This window comes from Trichomycterus rosablanca, chromosome 23, assembly GCF_030014385.1.
Source record: "Trichomycterus rosablanca isolate fTriRos1 chromosome 23, fTriRos1.hap1, whole genome shotgun sequence".
Taxonomy (NCBI): domain Eukaryota; kingdom Metazoa; phylum Chordata; class Actinopteri; order Siluriformes; family Trichomycteridae; genus Trichomycterus; species Trichomycterus rosablanca.
Window position 1 is genome coordinate 17,361,424 of NC_086010.1, and position 26,165 is coordinate 17,387,588.

The window sequence follows — 26,165 nt, forward strand, 5'->3', positions numbered from 1 at the left end:
ACCTATTCCTGTAGTTTGTGAATCTGTACCGTGAGTTCTGTGTCTGTACTGTGTGTATGTGACAGGTCTGATTGCATCGTTGCATCCGAGTTGCATGGCGGGCGTGTGCGTGCATGCATGTTTGTTTCTTGTCCGACACTAAACGTCCGTCCAGCTGAAGAGACGCCGGTCAGACGGGAAACGTCTGCGCGACTTTCACGAGACTTGGTGCATGGGGTTAACATTAGATATCAGTCTTCCTCATCTAGAGACGTGGCCTCCTAAGTCTGAGCCTTCGTGTAGGAAGTACCTGTGTGACCTTTCATGAATGACTTTGACTACTGACCTGCAAATGAGCTGATATTTAAATCTGACTGGGGATCAGAGTGATAATAGATCCTGAACTGGAGATAATGGAGAATTAATAATGATAGAGCTATGAAGATGAATTAATTTTGTTATATAAACTGAAGGTTTTATTTTTGTTACTTTTTTATTTTGCTGTACAGCCTGTTCTGAATGTGTTCTTGCAGAAACTGTAGATTTGCAAAGGTGTCCTATCCTTTAAATAAGGCATGAGACATCAGAGAGGTATTGAGACATTAGTCATGGTGCTTCAAGAAACAATTAACCTTGGGACTTGTCCAGCTTTACCTGACATAACCTTTCCCTCCCCTCGTCTTCTTTCCTCTGTGAGAGCTGATCTGTGTCTGTGGATCAATGTGCACCAAGACAAGGTGATGATGAGGACTGTCCATTATCAATTTACACTAATGTCATAATATGGAACATTATCAAAAGTATTTGGACACTGTATAGATAGCCTTCTAATTTATTGGTTCAAAGAGATTAAAACTGAGCATACAGACATGCAGGTTACAGAAGAACATTGATAGTGAAATTAGCTGTACTGAAGACCTCGGTAACTCTTTAATGCTGCATTATCATAGAGAGCTACCTTTCCAGCCAACGGTAGATCTGGCAATACGGTGGATGATAGATAAATCAGGTTTGGTGTGTCAAAACTTTACCTGAGCCTTGATCTCTGAACACCCTTGGAATAAAGTCGAATGCCCACTGTGGGCCAAACCTTATTGCCCAGGGTTGCCAACTCAAAGTTCCTCAAAAGACATTATTTCAGGGCTGGTCATTGAAAAATAATAATACCAAGTTAACAGATACACATAACCTCTGACCTTATTTAGAGTCCTAAAAATGTTATTTAGTTATATATTATTTAGGTTCACCATGTCTTTGAACCATTTTTGTTAATAATTGTTTTTGTTTTTTAAGGCTAAGTACAAAAACCCATTTGGGTCACTCTAGGAACTACATATTGACTTACTGTTAGTAAAGTCCGGCAGCTGGAAGTCGCCTTCCAAAATATTGTGGAAAATTGTGTTCTGCTCTGTACTAGTAACACTTATTGTGTAGGAATGAGATGCTCAAAGGCAAATGCAGAGAGAATTTTCTGGTGTGAAGTATTTAAAATACCAATAATTTTATTTTATCATGTCAAGGATCTGACAATGACATTTGCGATTGTTTCTGCTGTACAAGTTGTACCTTTTTTTCCTCAGAAATGTAACCAATCATAAATGATTGTGCGCTGTATTCCAATATGATAACTTGACTCTGACTGCAAAAAGATGTGACTTATCTATATTAACTGCTATATCTCTCCCCATATTCCTTGAGAGAGGTATAGTGTGTGCTCAGAATGGCCGTGATGAAGAATACCTCAAGAGGTTGGAAGGGCAAACTTCATACGCTTGTGATGAGCTGAAATTGTAATTGCATCGAACTGTATCCTGAACGACGCGAGGAAAGAGGGTGCGATAGTTACAGCATCTTGTGTAGACGTATGTATGCGTAGTCTTAACTGTGAAATGCACTTTATTTTTTTGGGAAATGGCACAAGATACTTAACTGCAAAATATTACTCTCGACATGCACTATTTAAACTAAGAACGTTGTAAGACTTTGTGTGGACATGGTGTATATTTTTCCAAAGTATTAGTGGTATCTTTTTATTGCTTTGGTTAGTTCTCAGAGAGATCTTGTTAATTTTGTATTAAAACGAATGTGCTGTGCATTAAAAATCGCTCGGCCTGCGCGTGTTCCTTTCTTCAGCTTGCTACCTGGTTCTGCTGTTGCCATGACGATCTGCATCCCAGTTTCGCTGTTTCTATAGAGACACGACTCCCATAAGTCCTGTTTCCATGACAAGGGCTCTGCCGGCCCTGATGTGAGTCATTTCGGTCACGGGAGCGCAGTTTACACACTTCTGTCGCCATGGCCTCGTGCTCCAGACAGAACTCATCATGCACAGATGGGCTCTACAAATCAGACTTTTTAATCGATCAGGCAGCACGTGGCATCCACTCCCTGCCTCTTCATGCTTATCTATAGTCAGAGGCTGTGTAGTGTGATTACCTATTATCTATTCACAGTCGTTTAGTCAGAAATCATTAGAAAAGAGGTAGCGATTAGCTACTGTCAGTCAAATTTCTTCTGCATGTAATATAGCTAGTTTAGCTGCTCAGCAGGGAGTTTACTCAGGGTTTATTCATTAACCTAAACACATACAGTACCAGTCATGGGTTTAGACACAAACTCAGAATTAGGGTTTTAAAGAAATCATTAAATTACACTCATAAACTGATTGATAGAATAAAAGGAATCTACAATACACAGCACAGCGTATCAAAAATGAAAATACTCGTCCGTGTTTTAGTGACATGGGATTATCTAAGTCGGCTTGTATAGCTTTTTCGAGACATGCTGGGTAACAGGGTTTTATTTCCCCAAGAGAACTCAAATGATTCCTGGAACTACAGCATGATGCAGGAACTCAATTGTGTCTGTGGTGTTTCAGTGTCTTTCAGTCTGTTGTTCAAACAATATTCATAGAGTTCAGACTGCTTCTTTTTACCTGAACTAGGGAGGATCAGTAGTGTTTGGGTTCTGATACCATTTGTGTGTGAGCTCTGTGGCTCTGCTGTTAGTTCAAATCATGTCAGCTGATGGAATTGCTGAACAATGACTGTTTGGTTAGTTATCGATTATACGCTGACGTTCCTAATCAGTAAAATAGTCATTCATAGCAATAATGCACCAGGTCTACAAAAGGCTGAGAATAACCGCTCTAGGTGCACCTATATTTAACATTATGATACCTATTCAATCAGGCGTGACGTATCATGACTGGTACTGAATGTGCAGGTTCAGTAGACACTGCACCGTTAAACGAATAGAGCGAGTCCGAGCGTCTGTGTGTTTAACGTGGTTTCTAGTCGGACCAGTCGTTATCCTCGAGCTCGGAGTCGTCGGAGTCGCTGTACTCCACAGCAATACGACGGGACAGGATGGTGGCCACGTCGTTACCCACCGGTTCTCGCTTCGCCTGCTGTTCCTGCTGCTCCTGCACCTTCTTCAGCTGAATGCCTGTGAACGAAATGTGCATCTGTCAGGTGTTTGTTTATTCTGGTAATTACCTCGTTATTACTGTGAAGTATTTATAAGCATAAACAAAGACATGCTTATGGAAAATAGTAATCAGTGTTGGATAAATTGCTGCTCTGAAACACCTACAGTAAGAAATTATTGCTTTCTGCAGCACAGTTTACAAGTTATAAACTGAACAAAAATGGTGTGTAAATTATTAGGTGAACATGTGCACTAAAATACATTCAATAACAAAAACAAATGTGGCTGAATCACAATAATCATAGTTCCCGCTATATGCATAATAATAAAACACATATCCTGCTCTATGAACTCCAGTCTGCATAAGGAAACTCTCTTACCCATACGTATGGCTGCCAGTAGGTCACTGCGGGCATCACTGATAGGTGGGTCTTCATTAGGCACAGATGGGCGTTTGGGTGTGACGGATTGGGTGGTGCTGGGTGGAGGTGGCGGCGGTCCAGGCGGAGGAGGGGCGGCCATTGCTCCAGATGCGGGTGAACCGGGAAGAACGTAGGCTTGGCCTGTACCGGCCGGTCCCGGATGGCCTGGTGGTAGCACGGAGCCCATGGGCGGCATGGGGAAAAGCGTTTGGGTTGGGATATGAGGAGCTGGTGGTGGAGGGAGTGGTGAATTTATGTAATCCATACTGTAGAAGAAGAAGCAAATAAAATATTAGCATTATAAATAAAACTGTACAGAGGTAGTGCTCATCAGTAGGTGACAGCATTTCACACAATAATGTAGAAGGATTCAAATCAAGTGCATACTTAGGGGTCTGATGAAAAAAATAATCAAAGCAAACCTGTAGTCGGCTGATGGGAGGTGCATGGAGCCGTTCATGGTGTCCGCGGGCGGAGGAGGGGGCGGAGCCTGGTGTGGACGGCTCAGTGACCCGGAGCGGTAGGCCATAGAGCCTAACCTGTAGTCCTGCTCTATTCCCATCTGAGCGTGAGCTGTCACGGCTGCCATGCCGGGCGGAGGGCCGGAGTACGTGTGGGCGTGGTTGGACATGCTCAGGTAGCCGTGGTCCATGCTGTCTTGGCCATGGGCCCTACAGTTAATGAGAAAAGAAAGGAGAAAATGTAAGCAAACCTAAAGAAGTACGTACTAAAGAAATTAAATTAAATAATTAAAAAAACAAATGGTATTAAGATAGCGTGACCTCTATGTGATATTATCAGCTTGTACAACAGCTGCTCTTTTGAGAAGGCATCTCATTAGACTTTGAAGTATATCTGTGGTAATTTGTTTCCATTCAGTCAAAAGAATGGCTGGGCACTGATGTCGTTCAAGAAAAGCTCAGTTGTGGCGCTCTCTAGCAGGCATAATTGGCTGATTATCCACTGGGTGGGAAAAACCAGACCAAGGGGTGAGATTATCGATGTTGTGTAAGGATCTTGGTTGCCCAGGACGCCTGTACACGAAGTGGAGGAGCGCAGAGATCGGGGCGTGGCTCTCCGTTTACGAAGCCGACCTCAAGTATGGGAGAATAATAAGGGATTGGTGGACTGCCCACACATCTGAGATCTGAATTGGGAGAAAAAGGGCTGAGGTCAGAGCTCAGTGCAGAGCTTGCTTTGTGCACAGGGGCCCATTCATTCAGGAACTTGAAATGTCCCTCCCTAAACTTAAAATAACGTGTTAAGGTTTATTTGTATTTAATAATCTATACAGATTTAAACGAATGGATGAGAAACACAGGAGCAAATGAAACGTGTCTTGGGTGTGGCACTTTTGATCCATAAGTTCCTAAATGGGGCAACAATGTTAAAATCATGTTGTATCGTGAGCTGTACTGTATTAGTTTTGAGACTCTGCGTGTTCATTCCTTCACCTGTTTTCTGGGGACATGGAGCCCTCGGACGTCCCTCCTCTGTGCAGCGTGTGCCGCAGGTCGGGTCTCAGTTCCTTATCGAACGCCATCATGTTCCACTCCTGTCGCCGATTACGAGCCTTCCTGACCTTCTTCACCTCCCTCTGCAGCGTCCCGTCCACACAGCGCCTCTGTTCCTGTACCGAGGAACATTCACAGCTGTTTCAGTTCCTCACTAATGAGCTGAATGATTGTCTAGACATTAGTGCTGTGACTATTATTGAAAACCTGGCATACTGGGATGAAGAGAAAAATGATAGTGAGCTCCAGACCTTCTGTCGCCTCTTTTCTTTTCTCTTGTCCTCTGTGTCCTGCAGCATCTTCTCCTTCCACAGGTCAAAGAAGTAGGAGGGGTCGGTGTAAAACTTGAGCCCTTGTTTGTTATCGTCCCTGTAAGAGCCGGAAGAACAGAGAACAAAATGCATCTTAAATCATGAGATTCATTCATACTTTATTACATTTATGCTCGATGTGATCTTAAATCACGAGCTTTATTGTCAAATTACGATCTTTGTGAATATTTACTCTCAGAACAATTGAATGGAAAGCATTAGAAGTCCAATCTCAGTGAAATCATGAGGCTGGTAAAAGTTTCCAGCGAGATCTAATGACAGGCCAAACTGAAGCATCTCTTGAGGTTTTTTCTTACTAAGTACCATAATAGGATTCAGAAATGATTTTTTTTTTTATTTGGTTTCCTCGGAAATACTGGGCGCGATGCATTAACACACCCATGACAGGACGTCAGGATTCAAACCCTGGATCCCAGCATTAGTGGGCTAGCGCAATTCACCACTCCGCCGAGCACGATTTAACATGTGTAACAAAATAAAATGCTGTCACAGGAAAATCCACTTCCATGCACATTACATCTGACGTATTAATTATTCATGATCATTCAGTACTATAAAAGTGTCCTGTGCACCAGCCTGCCATGTTTAAGTATTCATGGCTGCTTCGTGTTCATTCTGAGCTCTTCACTCCTGCTCCCTCATGCTAGGCTTTTTATTTTTACAAGCTCATAAGATCTAAAGCTCAGTGTCTGGTAGTTGCAGAATGAATGAGAGTTTTGATTTAATTTTTTCCCGAAAAACACGATCAGAATACACACCTGTATGGACTAAGGATGTTGAGGGGTGGAGGTGGGTCACTCAGGGCGTGCATCTCTTGTACGGGGATGGGAATGCTGTTCTTGGACACCACCTTCTGGTCCTGTACAGTCGAGCTTTTAAATGCCTTCCTCATGTTAATGTCTTGTAGAGATACTGCACACACACACACACACACACACACACACACACACACATTCCAACACAGAAAATAAGTAAAGTATTTTCCCACGTCTTATTTTCTGTATTTTTGCACTTTACAAAGTAAAATACCAGACAAGAAGAACATGAAGTAACACAGAACATAAATAGGTTACGCAACACCTATATCACCAGTTAGTTATTGCCCTCTAAACCTAAGACCTGGCAGTGACATATGTATCCACACATGGTGCAACCGAACGCTTCTGATAACACATTTGCATCGTCATAACCAAGCCTACGTGTTCCTCTTTGATATTTTCATTCTTATATTTATACCTGTATGCATATACCGGTTATAATCTACATTATTATTATTATTATCTGTATATTACAACTATTATACTCAATCATACCTATAACTGATTATACTTTTTATATTTAATATTTATCCCTATATATACCTATGTACATAAAACAACGTATTTAATTGCTCTCATTGTACATATTTATACCAACTGATATATTGTATATATTTATAACAGTATCTTAATATTTGTTCTATATTTATACCAATATGTCTGTATATATTGTTTAGAAGAATAGATACACTACTGCTACTGGTATTAATGTTATTCCAGATGCAAAATTTGCACATTCATCCATCCATCCATCCATCTAACTGAAGATCAGTTTTTACATCACTGTGTAGGATTTTTTTGCAGAATCTCTGTAATTCAGCCACAGTGGAGGACCGTGAGCATGAGCTGCCTATTGAAAGCTCTTCCTATAGCATCTCAGTGGGATTCATTCTTTGCAAAGTGGACCTAATACTTTCCTTCTTCAAGCAAAATAAGATTAAGGTGCCTATCCATCCGCCTGCCAGGTTTGCAGCTGCCATGTGATACATCTGACATGCTTGTGTCAAACTCATGATATAGAAATGCAGGCAGGACCTCTATGTGCACTACTTTTCAACATCTATGCATAGATAAATGTAGAAAAAACAAATGTATACGATTAACAGTATATATGCGCTAAATAACCTAATATTTCGGCTAAAGCTTTAATCCAGTATATGATATTGCAGTATGCTGTTTATAGACCTCTTGATTAATATGATTACTGCTAAAAACAGGTCATATTTCCAGTGCATGTGCGGCGCCACTACACTCTCTCATTTGGACACAAAACGTCTAATACAAAAAGGTTTTAAAAGGTGTAAGTTACTATTTGAGCTTTTTCTCGAGGCCTCAGTGCATCCGATCTCACAGCGTGTCTGTGTAACTCCAGCTGTGATATCGGATAAGCTGGCACAGCGATTTATCGACTTTTGTCCCGGAGCTCAGCTTCCCACAATGCCCCTTACCCTCTTCCACAGTGGAGTCCAGCTGAGTGACCTTGACGGCGAGCCGATCGATTCGGTCCTGGAGCGAGTTCGCCCGCAGGTAGAACGTGTTCGCCTCGTTGAAAAGCTCACAGAAAATATCCTCGGCATGCTTACCTACAGAAGAGAGAGAATATTAGGTGTAAGTGTCCTTAGTTTTTAAATTTACTGCAAATAAAAACGTTTGGGCCATATTTAAAGAACTTTAACGGGGCGCTTGGGTGTAATAGCAGGTTATGGGTGCTCTACTATTGCCCATGTCTGGGAGAGGGAAGACCAGATGTGGAACCTTGACCGCTGTCTGGTGGGAAAAGAATTGCGTTTCTACTATGTGTGATTAATGTAAAAATCTACCCCCTGGTAGATCTGGTAAAGGTAACACTAACTAATAATAATAATAATAATAATGATAAATAATGATCAATTCCATTCCATTCACCCTTTAATCCAGAGGATAGTACACAAATGCAGGGAAAACAAACCCAACTTAGTACAGACATTCCCACACCCAGGCCACCAAATTCAAGTTTCCCCATGTTTAGACAAGGCTAAGTCCCACCCACGTTCAGAGTTTATCCTTTAACATAAGAGCTGCTAGCCCTGATGGGTGAAGGTCAGCATGTGCTTCCTACCTAAGATAACTACAGCTTTGGCTAAATGATGCAGACGGGCGGATCAATCATCTTAAAAGTGAGATTAGAACTTATTTGTTAATAATGTAATAATCTGCACTACAACAGGCCCATGGTTTCAGAACAGTGATGATCAACAGAACAAGTCCAGATTAAGCCCTGGATTCTCAGTTCTAAATGGTGATTCATTTCATTTATTTATTTAATTTGTATGAACAATTTAAGCTTCAGAGTGGCTTCTGTGTCTGTGTTCTGCTGCATCTAAGAAAAAAAATCAATTGAAAATAGTACATCACATCAAACAAACATAATGCTGTAATCCCTGTGGTGAAGTCATAAACGTATTTAAAGGAACAAAACAATGTTCAGCAGCAATCGAGTCAATGATAGCGTAAACAATGGACTCTATTTATAAAGGAGCTGAACAAAAGCCTGTAGGACAGTTTTAAAAACAATATTTACAGGAAGGCTGGACCGGTTCTTTTGAATCCCTAACCTGTGACACTACACACATTCTCACATGATACATACTTAAAAAAATTAAGCATTTCTATACCACAGGCCTGTTATTCCTGTATACTGATGCAGTCTGTGAGGTAGAGAACTGCTGCTGTAACGTGAAACGCAACAGATTTGCTGATTCATGCACTGGCCTTATTTCTGTATAATATTTCATTGTGAGAAACACACACACACATGCGCGCACACACTCACAGAGAGTGGACATGTGTCTGTTGGCCCCTCCACCCACTAGCCATTGTGCTTAATGGTTTATATATAACACACACAGCTGCTGCTGAAAGCCTTTCTCCACTCCCTGGACAGGCATCTACAATACACCAAAGCTCACTCGCTCACTTAATCGCTCACTTACTTGCTGGCTCGCTCCCTCACTTTAGTGGAGTGGTGGTGCAAAGGTTTGGGAAGAAAAACACATTTTGGAGAGTGCTGATACAGATGGATACTGGACTAAAAGAAAGGACTGGGAATTAATCACCTAACGGCATGTATTGGGTCTGTCCGAAAACCAAGTGATCTCTCTACATAGGCGCATTTTACGTCATCCTATGTACGCTCCCGAGAAGAAGGCATGTCTAAGTTGTTATATTCCTTAAAATGCTCCTACTGAGGTGCCTTAATTCTGAGTGATAATCTGACTGAATAGAATAACGAAGAAGCGTCCGATGCTTCCTCAGCGCTGAAGGCAATCCCAGCATTCAATGCGGCACGACTCTCAGCAACCAACTGAGTCTTTTCAAATGTAAATAAATTCTCATCGATGTTTAATTTGTATGAAGGTGCACAAGTGTCACTTATTTGCAAATTCGGGCTCGTCAGGGGCAGTTTAACCGCTTTCGATACACGGAGGGAGACGTTAGCTGCCGTGCTAGCGGGTTGTGCCTATTGGTTTGAATGGCCTGAGGCTAACTGTGTTATCTTAGAAGTAGTGCGTCTAAATAATCTGCCTCATGAGATGATATCTAATTAGAATCCTCTCTACTCAGGCTGCCTAGGTAGGCAGTAGGCAGCTTACTAGGTTTTCAAACAGACCCGGTAATGTAACGTTTGCCAAAATAGTATTAAACATCATAATAGATTAAAGTGTGTGTGTGCTTACTGAGGCTGCTGAGCTGGCGGATGATGGCAGAGAGTGTGTTGTTCATCACACACTCCAGCTCGCTGCCCACACCCACGGGCAGCGCCCCACGGCACAGGTGCCGGGGCTCGATGTTCCTCTTGACCAGCGGCATGGCTTTTCCCTGGTACGCTTGGCCTGATGGGAAAAACACACACACATACACACACAGAGAGTCAAAGCTCAGGGTCAGGGCTGTCTAGATACCACAGGCACATGTCGCTTCCTGCACCATGCTGTTTACTGGGATTAGAGTTTAGCTCAAGCTTAGCACACTTCCATCTGTTCTGTACTGGTTTTATTACACTGCTAAACACAACCAGTAAAGTTCTCATCACACATTATTTACAGGTTAAAATAAGCCGGGTGGATCAGTGGTACATAGTTGTGGGCACAGTCAGGGTGCTTTTGTGGGGAGTTTGCTTGTTCTTCCTGAGCCGGTTTCCTCCGGGTGCTCCGGTTTCCTCCCACAGTCCAAAGACATGCAAGTGAGGTGAATCGGAGATACTACATTGTCCATGACTTGGATGTGTTTGACATTAACATTAAAATTTTTAGCATTTTTCAGACGCTTTTATCCAAAGCGACTTACACAATGAGCAATTGAGGGTTAAGGGCCTTGCTCAGGCAACTTGGTGGTGGCGGGGCTTGAACCGTCAACCTTCTGTTTACTAGTCCAGTACCCTAACCACTGAGCTATCACTGCACATTAAAGACTTAAAACCAGTAACTACCTGTGCTGTCATTAATGTAACTAAAGTGTGTAAAACATGACATTAAATTCTAATAAATAAATAAATCTTCCTGTGTGGGTTTCCTCCGGATGCTCCGGTTTCCTTCCACAAGTCCAAAAACATGCAGTCAGGTCAGTTGGAGCTATTAAAATAAATCTAAATAAGTCACAAACATACACTATCACCAGTAACACCAGTAAATGCCAAGTGGATCAGGAACCTTGCCAGGATTGGCCAGCTTAGCGGCCATCTGCTGCCTGATTGGCAGATGATGGTCAAAGCCGAAGACATTATAGCACATTGAAATAGTGGGGAAGCTTTTGGGGTGGCGATCTAATCAGCCCACCTTCCTGCTTCCTGTTTTGCACTTCCCCGCCCAGCATCCTGCATCCTGTTCCTCTTTGGCTCCCATTCATGACTTCCTATCTTCCCGAACAATGCGGCAAGGTCACACGGCACACAAGCGCACATAAAGGCTCGCCGCCACACCCATGGGCATCAGGAATCATCCCATTAAAACAAACGAACCCTGATTCACATGTTCCAGCCTGGGGCTTGTAGGACGACTTGCATTATGCCAGGTAAGACATGAAAGACTGAAATAAAACAACGAGTTCTGCCAACAGACTGCAACCCTGGCCGGACTGAGCCAGCCTCCGACCTTCATCTGTCAGCGTAATGTGGTAAGGGCGGCGAATGCTGAGCGCAGAGAGGTTGACGGTCGGCTTACAGGCTCGCGCCGTGTACCCTGCGTCTGGTCATGATGTGTTTAACCTGACATCACAGAGCGAAAGTGTGGAGAGTTTGAGACAGAAAGGGATGTTGGTCAATCTGACCCCCTAATACCAGAGAACAGAAAATAGAAAATTCAATTGCGTACATTTAAATATATTAAAAATAAATATATAGATTCCTCAATCATGTCACTAATTCAATTTTACCCACTCCCTGAATTTACAATGATCAGTAAAGAAAAAACTTTGAGTCTGTTTGTTTGTTTATTAGGATTTTAACGTCATGTTTTACACTGTGGTTACATTCATGACAGGAACAGTAGTTACTCATTACACAAGATTCATCAAGGTTCACAAGTTTATATCGAACACAGTCATGGACAATTTAGTGTCTCCAATTCACCTCACTTGCAGGTCTTTGGACTGTGGGAGAAAACCGGAGCTCCCGGAGGAAACCCACGTGGACATGGGGAGAACATGCAAACTCCACACAGAAAGGATCCGGACCGCCCCACCTGGGAATCAAACCCAGGACCTTCTTGCTTTAAGGCGACAGTGCTACCCACTTAGCTGCCCAAACTTTGGGTCCAGATGAGTCTGGATCCTTTCCAGCTTGGTAGTAGCTGTGAGTGAATAAGATGGACTGGATTCCACCAGGGTTGCAGTGGATCTGGTTCCACTGGGAAACACTGGGTGGCGGGCTAGCGTAATAGTGGGACAGTGGTAGCCTAGTGGGTAGGGTTTTAAGCTATCACTTCTTCTATCAAATCTTGTCTCTGCCATGCAGCCACTGTTGGGCCCTTAAAGCAAGGCCCTTAACTTACCCGGATCCAGGAGCGCCTTACGACGACTCTGCGCTCTGACCCCAGCCGGGATACGCATAGGAAAGAGGTTAAGTTGCTGGAGCACGGTGGCTCGTTGGGTAGCACTGTCGCCTCACAGCAAGAAGGTCCTGGGTTCGATCCCCAGGTGAAGCGGTCCGGGTCCTTTCTGTGTGGAGTTTGCATGTTCTCCCTCTGTCTGCGTGGGTTTCCTCCGGGTGCTCCGGTTTCCTCCCACAGTCCAAAGACATGCTAGTGAGGTGAACTGGAGACACTAAATTGTCCATGACTGTGTTTGATATGACCTTGTGAAGTTATGAATCTTGTGTAATGGGTGACTACCGTTTCCTGTCATGAATGTAACCACAGTGTAAAATATGACGTTAAAATCCTAATAAAAAAACAAACAACAAGTTGCTGGACTAGTGATCGGAGGGCTGCGAGTTTAAGTCTCACCATTGCCAAGTTGCCACTGTTGGACCCTTGAGCAAGGCCCTCAAGTGCTTGCACTGTATTCTCTAACAATTGTAAGTCGCTTTGGATAAAAGTGCCTGCTAAATGCTGTAAATGCCGTAATAGCCCGCTTTGCCACACAAAGGTCAATGGTTTGGTTCTTTCATTGATTTCATTTTCATCATCCGCTTTATCTTGGTCAGGATCACAGCGGGTCCAATCCACTGTGAAACACTGGGCAAAGGGCAGGACAGAGCGTCAATCCATCTCAGGGCTTTAGCTATACCAACCTTAAGACATAGCCAGTCATGTCTGCGCAGATGCTCCGCCTGAGCACCTATTTCCGAATCAGAATTTCCCAATTGACTGAACAATTCAAGGCTTGTTTAATTGCTTGGTTTGTAGTTTAATTGTCGGTCGTGTAGTGTTGCTTCTTCAGGGTGCTATAACTCCTGTGACTATGGCAGCACGAATGCAGCCTGCTTAATCATACAAAATCCTGAACACTGGGCATATGAGGGCAATGGTGCGAGAGCGAGCGAGAAAGGTCAGCGTACACGCTCTGATAAGTTTTATTAACAAAGCATCGTCAAAATGAAGATACACTTTTAACTAAAGACTGAAGTGACCAAGTGTAGCACGGAGAGTGAGAGGATCCAACGTGAGAGCGTGTGAAAGAGTGATGGAGTGAAAAGTGGGCATGCCAGGCCAGGGAGTGAGGGCGAGCTGGCCTGTCCTGCATGTGTGTGTGACAGTGAAATGGATGGGGGATGGGGGAGAAAAGAGGACCTCAGGGAAGCCGTTCTGAAAGGTTGCCGGGACAATAGCGCCCCGTTCACAAGGCAACACGGAGGCTTTCCCATGCATGCGGCTCCCTCCCCCAACCCCCTTCGACACCCCATCTCGGCTCCCGAATAAAGACGGCGAAACGCTCCTGTTTTTGTCCTCCGGTGCTCCCTGGTTTTCTGAATCCGGGCACGTCGGAGAGGAACTAGCACCTCGGATGCAGACGAATCCCAAAGCAGTTAACGCGCGGTACACATGTGGTGAATATACTGTGGAAGCGAATCGCACAGAGGCGTCGAGGTGGCAATTACAGCAACTGAACATAATCAACTCCATCCTGGAACCACAGGAGGCCAATCCTGCCCCGTCCTGCCCCATCTGCCACTTTGGACTAGCTTAATCCCAAATGGTTCCCGGTTGCACATTTAGTGCACCACGTAGTGCAGCATGTGGAAGCCCTTTCTAGTTTATATTAGGGTGCTTATTAGGGAGTAAGGAGTCATTTGGGGTTGAGAGAGGTGCAGAAAATCAATTTCAGTAGCAAGCCGGATATTACCTATTCTTATAAAGCCAAGTAGGAATTTGTAATGTTGCATCAATATTGCATGGCAGGAAATTTTCAACACACCCGTATATGCTTAGAGTTGAGCTTTCATTTCGACTCACAAATAAGGAGAAAAGGTTTGTTAATACCTATAAGTCCAGAGCTGGGAACATTATCAGTTTTAGTGATATACCACAGTAATAAACCAATCAGTCTTATTATCCTGGTCAGGGTTGTAGTGGGTCTGGGACCACCGGAAAACACTTATTCATTCAGTTTGCCCACTGTATGTTTTGGAGAGGTTGGAGGAAACCAGAGAACCCAGTGAAAACCCACATGCCCAACTTCTTTCAGACAGTGACCAGAGGAAAGGATCAAATCCCTATTTTCAGGATCAAGGTTGATTACAACACTCTTGTTTAAATACCCCTATATTTTAATATTTTAAACTAACTTTATCTTGGTCTGGGTCACAGTGGGTCCATTTACACTGAGAAAAACTGGCCACAAGACACGAATACCCTGGACAAACAGCCAATCCATTGCTGGGCTTTAGCCGCCCACCATGTCTGTGTAGATGCACAGCCGGCCGATAGCACCGCTGAAGTTCGAACCCGGACCTCAGCATTGGTGGGCTGGCATGACAGACCCTCTGGACAGGGAGTTAATCCATCATAGAGCAACCCACTTAGACACATGCACCTAGGTGCGATTAGGAGCCGCCAATTCACCTTCTGCATGATCTTTCGCAACCATCAATCTGCCTGTAGAATTAGAATTAAAAATGAAAACAGAACACATGTAAACAAACACGAACTAATATCAATTTCGAATTTAAATTGACTAATTAAAAAATAATCTAAATAAATGAAACACTAACAAGCATAATTACATTGTTATACAAAAACAAAACAAATACATGTACATCTGTGAGTAGTGTGAGGTATGTATGTGATTTTGTATATTCTGTTTATTGTGCATGTTTATTAGCTCATATATATAAAAATATTGTTTTTAAAAAAGGATTTAAATTCTATTGCAGTTTACTTTTGCTGAAATTGACTGCAGCTCAGGTTTGGTATCTACTTATGACTAATTTAACTACAGTAAGAGGTTTAAAAACTTTTGTATCATTATTTCATTTATACAAACAGAATAAATAAATGATACATACAGAATATAAAGTTTATATATATATATTTACATCCCTCTATACTAAATCAGCTGTCCTGACTAAACCGTTACCACCCGCTGTGTCATAGCAACCCCTCTCCTAACCTTAGTTTTCAATTCAAACAACCACAAGTCAGGTAATAAACTTATAAACGGTATAAATCAAAGTAAACACGTATTATATTCATTATTAGTGATATTGTGTCGCTTACCAAAATGTTGTTCTCTTACTTCACCTCACCACACGTCCCAGCGTCCGCGCTTCCATCCTGTTCTGTCCCCCATCACTCCCTCTGACCGTCCCAAACAATCCTTTCTAAAGGCGGGGCTTAACAGCCAGCTCAGCCAATCATAAACCAAAACACGAAACTCTTTGTTATGCCGCTCCAACCAGAGCCCCGGAAATAATGATTGACATTAGCAGCTTGCGTACGCAATCAGGGTTGTTCAGTTAAAGAATCGACTCCTAAGAGTTGATAATCAATAGAGTCAATCACAAGAGTCAACTCTGGACTTTAATAGTTTAAGATGCATACATTTTAGAATTAAGGATTTTTTAACCATATCACCAAAATAACCGGCACAGTTCAGAAATTATTTCATGAATTAAAGCCATAAACGTGCATCAGATCTCCAGATTACTTCTTAAGGATCAAGAGTTTAATGAGCGAATCTGATTGAAAAAGTGAGTCAATATCAGGACTCGAATCAACACAAACCAAACACACAAAATTATAATTATTAACCTTACAAATTTACATCAGATCTCAAAAATATTTGATGCTTTTAATAACTAAATAATAACATTTGAGAAATTTTAGGATGATTTGATATAAATAATGATTTCAATGCTAGCTGTTCAACCGAGCCGACTATTCAATTGTATTCAGTTGAGTCGGTTAAAGTTAAAATTTTTAATTTTATTAACTTAAGTCAGATCAACAAATTACTTTGTATTAACCACAGATTTAATGCTATAAACCTAGCAAGTCTAGAAATAAAATCTTTTTGATATTATCTGTCGTGTGTGTGTGCAAACCTAAACTTGATTCAGTTGAGTGGAATCAACTAAGCAATTATTCTCTATTCCCACTATGTCTACAGCACATCAGCTTCAGATTTGAAAAGATTACATTTAATAATAAATCAAGTGTCCACGTGGTGAAACCTAAACCTGCTCACTCCACTATAGAGAGTGTGAGTTCCAACTTTGGCATTGCCATTCATAACTTGAACTACTCTCTGGGTAGACAAAATGTCTCAAGCATCTGTCAGACAATGTACACAGAAGGAATGTTAATGTACCCAGCTGTGATGTAGCTGGAAAAGAGGTAACGGCTGGCTTTATGAGTTCCAGAGAAAGCACATGCTGGCCCTCACCCACACACCCAGGTAACTGTCTTGAGGAAGCATTTGGTAAAACAAGTTGGAAGTGAAAACAAGCGTAAGTACAAATTAAGAAAATGTCAACAATGCATATGATCATAATAAAATATACACCCAAATTAAATGAGAAATGATGCCAGGAGCCATTTCAAACATCTCCAACTTTATTAACAGGATATTTGCTTCATGTAAAATATTTTATTACAATACAGTACAACGCATGTTTTAATCAGCTCTTCAAACCACTGGTTCTGTCATGAAGGCTTACCCGCTCACAGCAAAAACGGAAGCGGTTTACTCTCTCCTAATGTGAAAACAAAGCTGAAACATTTAATTAATACTACTAAAGTCAAGTTTCTGTTTCTCTCTGCCTCCCTCACAGAGGCCATGACTATTGATCTCCAGCAGGAGGGGGGGGGGGGCAGCAATATGCACCCAACATGCTTTAGTCAACAGCTCCAGCACTAGAACTCAAGATTCCCAGCAATGACACTTTGTGTGTGTGTGTGTGTGTGTGTATACAAGTGCATATAATGACACAGACAGTCAGGCATCCTGTCAGTGCTCGCAGTCCCATAGCAGCTTTAATCCTGGCTGGAGATGCTGGGAGCTCTGCAGCTTGCAGTACCACATGTTGCGATCGCTTGTTGCTTTTCTTGCATTTATTTATTATTTTTTTAAAGAAGGTCACAGAATCTCAGAGAAGATCAAAACGATGACCCATGGCACAGACACAAATGTACTCATCCTCCACCTCCGACTATATTTCGAAGTTTTTTCATTTCTCGTCCCGGTGGAGGACAATTCCCTGTCGTTACGGTGATGTGAGGCATCGTTAAATTAGTCTGTGTTTAGTTACTGTCTCGGCGGTGTCTCTATGGTAACGCTACACAACAAGCACCCAGGGAGTCAAGTGGCCAGGGTTACAGGTGCCACAGCCACACCCACCTCCCTCAGTACGTTCTCTGTATTGGGCGCTAGGCGGGGTGTCGGCGGGCTCAGTAGCGGTGGGTCTGGTGTGAGTACTGCGGAGGCTGCTGGGAGGTAGAGGAGTATCCCATGCTGCTCTGGGGCAGTGATGTGCTTGGTCCAGGGTTTTGGTAGGCAGCATGTGGATTTGAACGCTGCAGTGACAACAAGAAGAAGAATTCGCTTTGGTTATTATATGATCAGTGAATGATTTCTGTTCATCTAGTAATAAAGTATTCAAGCACTTATGTTATTAAACAGTGTTTATTATCCTCTTACAGGTCTTTGCAGGAAAACATGTACTCATAAAGTACTCAAAACAATGAAACAACACAAAAATAAAAGCTTGAAATCCGTAGAAAACACCTTAGAGATCTTCTTAGACAGTGTGGGTGTCGTTTACCCAGAAAAGGTCACCAGAGTGCACAGTGAAATTGAGTATACCCAAATAAAACTTTAAAACAGAGGAAATGGCAACCCTAAACATCACAAACTCGCTGTCTTTGGACAGTGACAAAGGTCAACTAACGAATCGTTAAATGAATCAATGAGACGGTAAGTCAATGAACAAACGATTAAAATTCTAAGTGAAAGACGAGTGTAAGAATACATTTGCCATCAGAACATTTTACCTGGTAGTCTGAGGTCATGATCAGGCCACTCGAGGTAGTGGTAGGTGGAACCACTCGCACTTTTTTGAGAGGGGGACCTTGTGCGTGGCTGTTGTCAGGGTTACCCGTGTGCCCCGCCCCATTGGTGTGGTTGTTCCCCTGCTGCTGCTGGTTCTTCTGTAATTGCAGAGACAAGAAACAATCAGGGAACAACAGAGCTTTGATGTCTTGCTTATTGTAGTGGTTTACGAAAATACAATGATAAAATGATGATATACAAGCACTGAGTATTTTATTAGGTACATACATTTATTTATTATCTTATCAGCTACATTTAGCGTATAGATGAACTTTGCGGGTATACTATTACTGACTGTAGTCCAACTCTTGCTCGGTACACTTTGTTACCACCATGTTACCCACTTATCAATCTAAAGGGACAATTAGTGTGGACAATTGTTAGTACTGCAATGAGACAAACGGGCTAACAGGAGCTGTGTTCCTAATAAAGAGGCCAGAGGATTAAACCGTATGTAAAAATCCCAACACTGCTGCACCTGATGCACTCATACCAGAACAGCAAGCATTACCATCATTACCATGTTCATTTTATTACAGTGCTAAGAATGGTCCACTGTCACTGTCAAACATCCTCTTGTCAATGGTAGTCCTATGGGGGTCCCTTCCAATTAATAAACAAGGCGCAGGGACATGACGACGTTTACAGAGCAACAGCTGGGCTACAGTCAGTAATAATCAATAAATAAAAATACTGGAGAGGTGTACCTAATAAAGTGCTCGGGGAGTGTGAACGCACACCGTACTTACTTTATCTGCTTTGTCCTCAGGTTCCTCCTCAGTCAGGAACTCTCGCTTTGGGTAAGGAATCTGGCAACCGGCAAAGACGCTACGAGACAACAAATAAATCTGATTATAATTTATCCAACAAATGAAGCTGGATGGTACTTTTGAACCCAGAGAAAACAAGCAAACATATGAATAAAGCAAAAGACATAAGAGATACGTTGGTACGCACTCGGAGGTGGGCAGAGGCTCCTCCAGAAAGTACGGGTCCTGCATGGCCTGTTCAGAGGTGATCCTGCGGATCGGGTCCATAGTGAGCAGCTTCTGCAGCTGAGACACAAACAGTGTTTCTATTAGGGACTAAACAGGTAAAGAGATTTTACATGTTTTATGTTCCTCCTGTCTAAAGTAAGATGAGAAACTCACCAAGTGGAATGCTTTGCTATCGGGTTTGACTTTATGCTTCTCCATGTACTTTATAAGGCTGCAATTAGTGTATCTGTAAGAGAAACAGGACCAGTTAATGAGAAGAAATACAGTACGGTACAAATACAGGCGCACGGAAATGTGAGAGCAGAACGTACGTATTCCTGCGGAAATCTTTCATCAGCGTGGAGTGTTCCGGCATCTTCTTAATGTCCTCCCAGTCTTTATCTAAAAGGAAAATGAAATTAAACCTTGTGGCGTGAAACATCACAGTTCTCACGAGCTGTAATTAAAAGCTTTCCTGCCAAGCCCACAATCTTCATGTTTTATTTATAGGAAGGTGAATTTATACTGGCTGATGAGGCGGCTTGTAAATTATGTAACTGTAATTTATATATCGTAATAAAGTCATTGATAATGAACCTGGATTTTTGCCAACCGAACCGAGAGGTGCAGGTCAGCTGAAATAATGGACTCAGAAGCACTAATAAATTATAAAATTCCCAAACAGTAAACAAAAGTTCTAAAATTATTAATTACTATTTCATTTATTCATGTTTACCAACGGCCAATCTATTGGACGGAGAAATAAACACAGATTCACTCAGTTGCACCCAGTGGCAAATAAAAGCAACCAATTCATCTTCTGTATGAGGAGGGAAATCAACACAGACAGGTAAAGGTACAAGCAAAACTCCAGTGACCAGAAATTAGAATCAAATCCGGTCCTTAGGCCGTCACTTAGTAATTAGTAATTAAAGAGCTGGTTTAGCAAGCGTTCGGGTGGCACAGAGGTCTAGTGTTAGAACTACATGCACAAGTGGCTGTGTCTGAGGTAGGGAATGGTTAAATGGGTTATTCATTGGTGCTGCTGCAACAGAGGAAGTGACAATTAAGGAATTAAATATGATTAGATTAGGAAGAAAAAGTTTAAAGCAAAAACAGAGCTTTAAAAACTACCTGCAGGAAAGCCCATGACGTTAAAGATTCGGTCTAGCTGGTCATGGTGGTACGGGTTACTGGTCTTAATATCCTCCTGCCTACAGTGGAAAATCGGCTCTGAGGTCAAGAGCTCGGCAAAAATACAGCCGATGGCCCAGATATCTGCACACAAGCAAACGAATGCGAATGAAATGACAGGTAATACCAGCATATATATACAGTATATAAGACATATTTCAAAAATATCCTAAACTGATAGGAATACAAATGTTAAATGCTATAATAAAAACCAGAAAGGGAAAAAATATGAAATTATTACAGAAATCACCAATAAAATTCAGGATTTCTGCAATGAAGACTTGCGAGGCCTAGTCAACTTCTGAACTGAATTTTATTGTACATTTATATAGGATTTTAAATCTGTAAAAATCACAGTGACCCTTGTAATCTTGGGCCATGGGCTCATGGGCCATGAAAAGGGCCAAAATTGAGTCACAATTCTCAATGTTAATAATTGTTGTTATTATGTTATTACATTTTAATCATTTTAAATATTGTGTGTAAATCTGAAATGTACTGGATGTTTTTCTAATACCAAAAGTGATTAAATACTTGCTGGTCCTTACTGTATATGATGAAATTTCATTTAAGCCATTAGGGCGCACACACACACACACACACACACACTCTCACAGACAAGAGACTCACCGATGGCTTTGGTATAATGTCTGGCTCCCAGCAGCAGCTCTGGTGCTCTATACCAGAATGTGACCACCACAGGGTCCAGATCTGCCAAAGGCTTCAGCGGTGAATTAAAGAGCCGGGCAAAACCCATATCCGCTACACACACACAAGACACAAAGATATAAATACCGATGCCACTATAAAACCAAGTACAGATGTGATCATGCATTCCATGTTAGTATTTATTCAAGACAAAATCTTACCGATCTTCACCCGGCCCCGCTCTGGTCCTTCCCCCATTACTAAGATATTTGCAGGTTTCTGGGTGTGAGAAAAGAAAGCAGATCCTTAACAGATCCGTAACAGATCCATTTGCCAACTGAAACTGTTTACAAATGTCTCTCTTTCACACACACACTTACCAAATCTCTGTGCAGTACCCAGTTGGCGTGCAGATAATGGATGCCATCCAGAATCTGGTAGAGAAGAGACTTGACCATGCCGCGGGGCAACTGCAGAGGCTTCTTATTGGCCTTTGAGGCTCTGTGGAACTTAATGATGTGCTGAACACACACAACACACACACACACAGATGTTCATACACTGGAAAGCAAGTAAAACACTGCTGATAGTTTCTAGTATAGTTACCCAGAGGTCATGCTCGGCGTAGTCGAAGAGGAGCCACACTTTGCGGTCGGCGTGTGACAGGAAAACCTTCTGCAGTGAGATCACATTGGGGTGCTTCAGCTCTCGTAGCAGCTACACACACACACACACACACACACACACACACACACACACACACACACACACACACACACACACACACACACATTCAGGAGATTGTAAAACCACAATCAAAGCTGCTTCGCTTCACACCTGTATGAGGGAACTCAGTGGTACTGGAACAAAATGTGCTAAGAACCAGTCATGGACAATTCTGTATCTCCAATTCACTTCACTTGCAAGTCTTTGGACTGTGGGAGGAAACCGGAGCTCCCAGAGGAAACCCACACAGACATGGGGAGACCTTGTGAGGTGACAGTGCTACCCACCGAGCCACCGTGCACATAGGAACTCACCGCAATTTCTCTGCATGCAGACATGGAGATGCCGGTTCCCTCAATCTGCTTCAGAGCGTAGTCTTTATCATCCTTCCTGCAAACACAGACACCACCCAAGATTACTTTCCACTCAGCAACCCGAGAGCTGGAGATCTCGGCACCGGTGGGCTGGCGTGTTTTACGCCCCTTGTGACATTTTCTTTTAGGACGACTAAAATCATACAACAATAACAGCACCAGCTGAATGAGACTGTATAAGGGTTGTAGAGCATCAGTCGTGGTTTATATATGGATCAGAATTCTAAGCAAATCCTTACAAAAGCAAATTATCTTCATATAGAACATGGTGGCAAGTTGAGTGGAATCAATCTAGAATCACCATAACATGTTTTTGCTCTCACAGCAGCTGCAGAACGTACGAATACATGCTGACACAGATACTCAGAAAGTGGAAGACCACAACCACAGCAAAGTAGACTTAAGACTTGCGCTCTGTAAGAATCATATATATATGATATATATGATATATGCTTGTATGCATAATAATAAAGATTATGTAAATATAAAATTATAAGTGTAGCTTGTTTGTATGTATAGTAGTAAATATTAAACATATATAATCTTAATAGATGTTGATTGTATGTATAATAAGATCATATTTCATTTTAATAAGAGCTGATTTTGTGCAGGTATAATAAAAATTATGCACATATACAATATAAATATATAATGTATAAGATAAGTGTTATGGTTTATTAATAAATGTTGATTGTGTGTATAATAATAAAGACTACATTATTTTAACCATTGATGCTTGTTGGTATGTATAATAATGAAGATTGTATAGTATATTAATGTGTTGATTGTGTGTATGCATGATATACATATACAGTATATACACATATAAAATCAGAAGTATAGCTTGTTTATATGTATAATAATAACATTATAGATAAATAATGTAAATAAATGTAGATTGTGTGTATAATAATAAGGACTATAATATTAACCATTGATGCTTGTTTGTATGTATAATAATAAAGATGTGTTGATTGTGTGTATGCATGATAATAAAGATTAGATACACATATAAAATCATAAGTATAGCTTGTTTATATGTATAATAATAAATATTTTAGATATATAATGTAAATAAATGTAGATTGTGTGTATAATAATAAGGACTATAATATTAACCATTGTTGCTTGTTTATATGTATAATAATAATGAGTTGATTGTGTGTATGGATGATAATAAAGATAATATACATATTAAACTATAAGTTTATCTTGTGTATATGTATAATAATGAATATTATAGATAAATAATGTAAATAAATGTAGATTGTGTGTATAATAATAAGGACTATAATATTAACCATTGTTGCTTGTTTATATGTATAATAATAATGAGTTCATTGTGTGTATGGATGATAATAAAGATAATATACATATTAAACTATAAGTTTATCTTGTGTATATGTATAATAATGAATATTATAGATAAATAATGTAAATAAATGTAGATTGTGTGTATAATAATAAGGACTATAATATTAACCATTGTTGCTTGTTTATATGTATAATAATAATGAGTTCATTGTGTGTATGGATGATAATAAAGATAATATACATATTAAACTATAAGTTTATCTTGTGTATATGTATAATAATGAATATTATAGATAAATAATGTAAATAAATGTAGATTGTGTGTATAATAATAAGGACTATAATATTAACCATTGTTGCTTGTTTATATGTATAATAATAATGAGTTGATTGTGTGTATGGATGATAATAAAGATAATATACATATTAAACTATAAGTTTATCTTGTGTATATGTATAATAATGAATATTATAGATAAATAATGTAAATAAATGTAGATTGTGTGTATAATAATAAGGACTATAATATTAACCATTGTTGCTTGTTTATATGTATAATAATAATGAGTTGATTGTGTGTATGGATGATAATAAAGATAATATACATATTAAACTATAAGTTTATCTTGTGTATATGTATAATAATGAATATTATAGATAAATAATAATAAATAAAGGTAGATTGTGTGTATAATAATAAGGACTATAATATTAACCATTGTTGCTTGTTTATATGTATAATAATAATGAGTTGATTGTGTGTATGGATGATAATAAAGATAATATACATATTAAACTATAAGTTTATCTTGTGTATATGTATAATAATGAATATTATAGATAAATAATAATAAATAAATGTAGATTGTGTGTATAATAATAAGGACTATAATATTAACCATTGTTGCTTGTTTATATGTATAATAATAATGAGTTGATTGTGTGTATGGATGATAATAAAGATAATATACATATTAAACTATAAGTTTATCTTGTGTATATGTATAATAATGAATATTATAGATAAATAATAATAAATAAAGGTAGATAGTGTGTATAATAATAAGGACTATAATATTAACCATTGTTGCTTGTTTATATGTATAATAATAATGAGTTGATTGTGTGTATGGATGATAATAAAGATAATATACATATTAAACTATAAGTTTATCTTGTGTATATGTATAATAATGAATATTATAGATAAATAATGTAAATAAATGTAGATTGTGTGTATAATAATAAGGACTATAATATTAACCATTGTTGCTTGTTTATATGTATAATAATAATGAGTTGATTGTGTGTATGGATGATAATAAAGATAATATACATATTAAACTATAAGTTTATCTTGTGTATATGTATAATAATGAATATTATAGATAAATAATAATAAATAAATGTAGATTGTGTGTATAATAATAAGGACTATAATATTAACCATTGTTGCTTGTTTATATGTATAATAATAATGAGTTGATTGTGTGTATGGATGATAATAAAGATAATATACATATTAAACTATAAGTTTATCTTGTGTATATGTATAATAATGAATATTATAGATAAATAATAATAAATAAAGGTAGATAGTGTGTATGTGAGGCCTGACTCTCACCCGTCTTTCCTCTTTGCTTTGTACACATGACCGTAAGTCCCCCGTCCAACCTTACAGCCCTCATACTCAAACAGGTCCTCCACCCGCTCCCTCTCTCCGGTCAGTTTCACTTTGAAATCATAGTCCATTTTCTCCCGGATTAGACTGAATTAATCCGGATTATTTGGGGCGGATGATCTGAGATCTGCAGAACTTTTTCAGCTGCTTCTGCCTCCGCCGCCGTGCTGCCTTCAATTCTCCCTGAATTCCTGCATCGATTCTGTGCGCATGTGTAAATAAACCGCGTCTTTAAACCCGCTCGTGTTTTCTGTGTATTAATAATAAATTAATAATCAGATTTAATTATTTCTGATCCGTTTCTGCGCCCCCAGACCGGTATATCACAGGGGAGCGCTGCACCTCGCTCTACGGCACTGTCGCAAACTGCAGCAAAAGCCGCTAATTCAGAGGAGGCGCTTTGTGACGCACCACGTGGATCCTTAAAGGGGGTCTTTATTTATGTAGGTGCCCGTCCTCTTATTATACTTAATAATTAAAGCTCTATTCTGGTGGTAATTAAATGATATGTATGTCTGCTTTTGTCCTGTGGTTCCTCTGTAATCAGGAAAAACAAACAGATGAAGCGGAGGGCAAAATTCAACCATTTAAAGAATGGAACCCGGGTCCTCAGGATCCACCTTGCTGTGCACCACCCACCCCAACCTGCTTGGTAATGTAAATAAAGGTAGATTGTGTGTATAATAATAAAGACTATAATGTTAACCATTGTTGCTTGTTTGTATAATAATAA

At 40.3% G+C, this 26,165-nt stretch overlaps 2 protein-coding genes across 2 annotated transcripts; both read right to left on the reverse strand.

Annotated features, from left to right (window-relative positions):
- Positions 1-793: 793 nt before the first annotated feature.
- wasf3b (WASP family member 3b) lies at positions 794-15,775 on the reverse strand. Its single transcript, XM_062985356.1, has 9 exons — positions 15,686-15,775; positions 10,211-10,366; positions 7,943-8,077; positions 6,435-6,588; positions 5,596-5,713; positions 5,285-5,460; positions 4,253-4,501; positions 3,789-4,096; positions 794-3,426 (listed from the first exon to the last, which is right to left on the reverse strand). The coding sequence occupies exons 2-9, from the start codon at positions 10,341-10,343 to the stop codon at positions 3,272-3,274; spliced, it is 1,428 nt and encodes a 475-aa protein (XP_062841426.1). The 5' UTR covers positions 10,344-10,366; positions 15,686-15,775; the 3' UTR covers positions 794-3,271.
- Positions 15,776-17,003: 1,228 nt separating this feature from the next.
- On the reverse strand, positions 17,004-25,776 carry cdk8 (cyclin dependent kinase 8). The gene is made up of 13 exons (XM_062985299.1): positions 25,376-25,776; positions 22,378-22,453; positions 21,944-22,054; positions 21,718-21,858; positions 21,559-21,616; positions 21,320-21,451; positions 20,630-20,773; positions 19,828-19,897; positions 19,670-19,742; positions 19,476-19,573; positions 19,268-19,346; positions 18,461-18,616; positions 17,004-17,983 (listed from the first exon to the last, which is right to left on the reverse strand). The coding sequence occupies exons 1-13, from the start codon at positions 25,501-25,503 to the stop codon at positions 17,858-17,860; spliced, it is 1,392 nt and encodes a 463-aa protein (XP_062841369.1). The 5' UTR covers positions 25,504-25,776; the 3' UTR covers positions 17,004-17,857.
- Between the last annotated feature and the right edge of the window lie 389 nt (positions 25,777-26,165).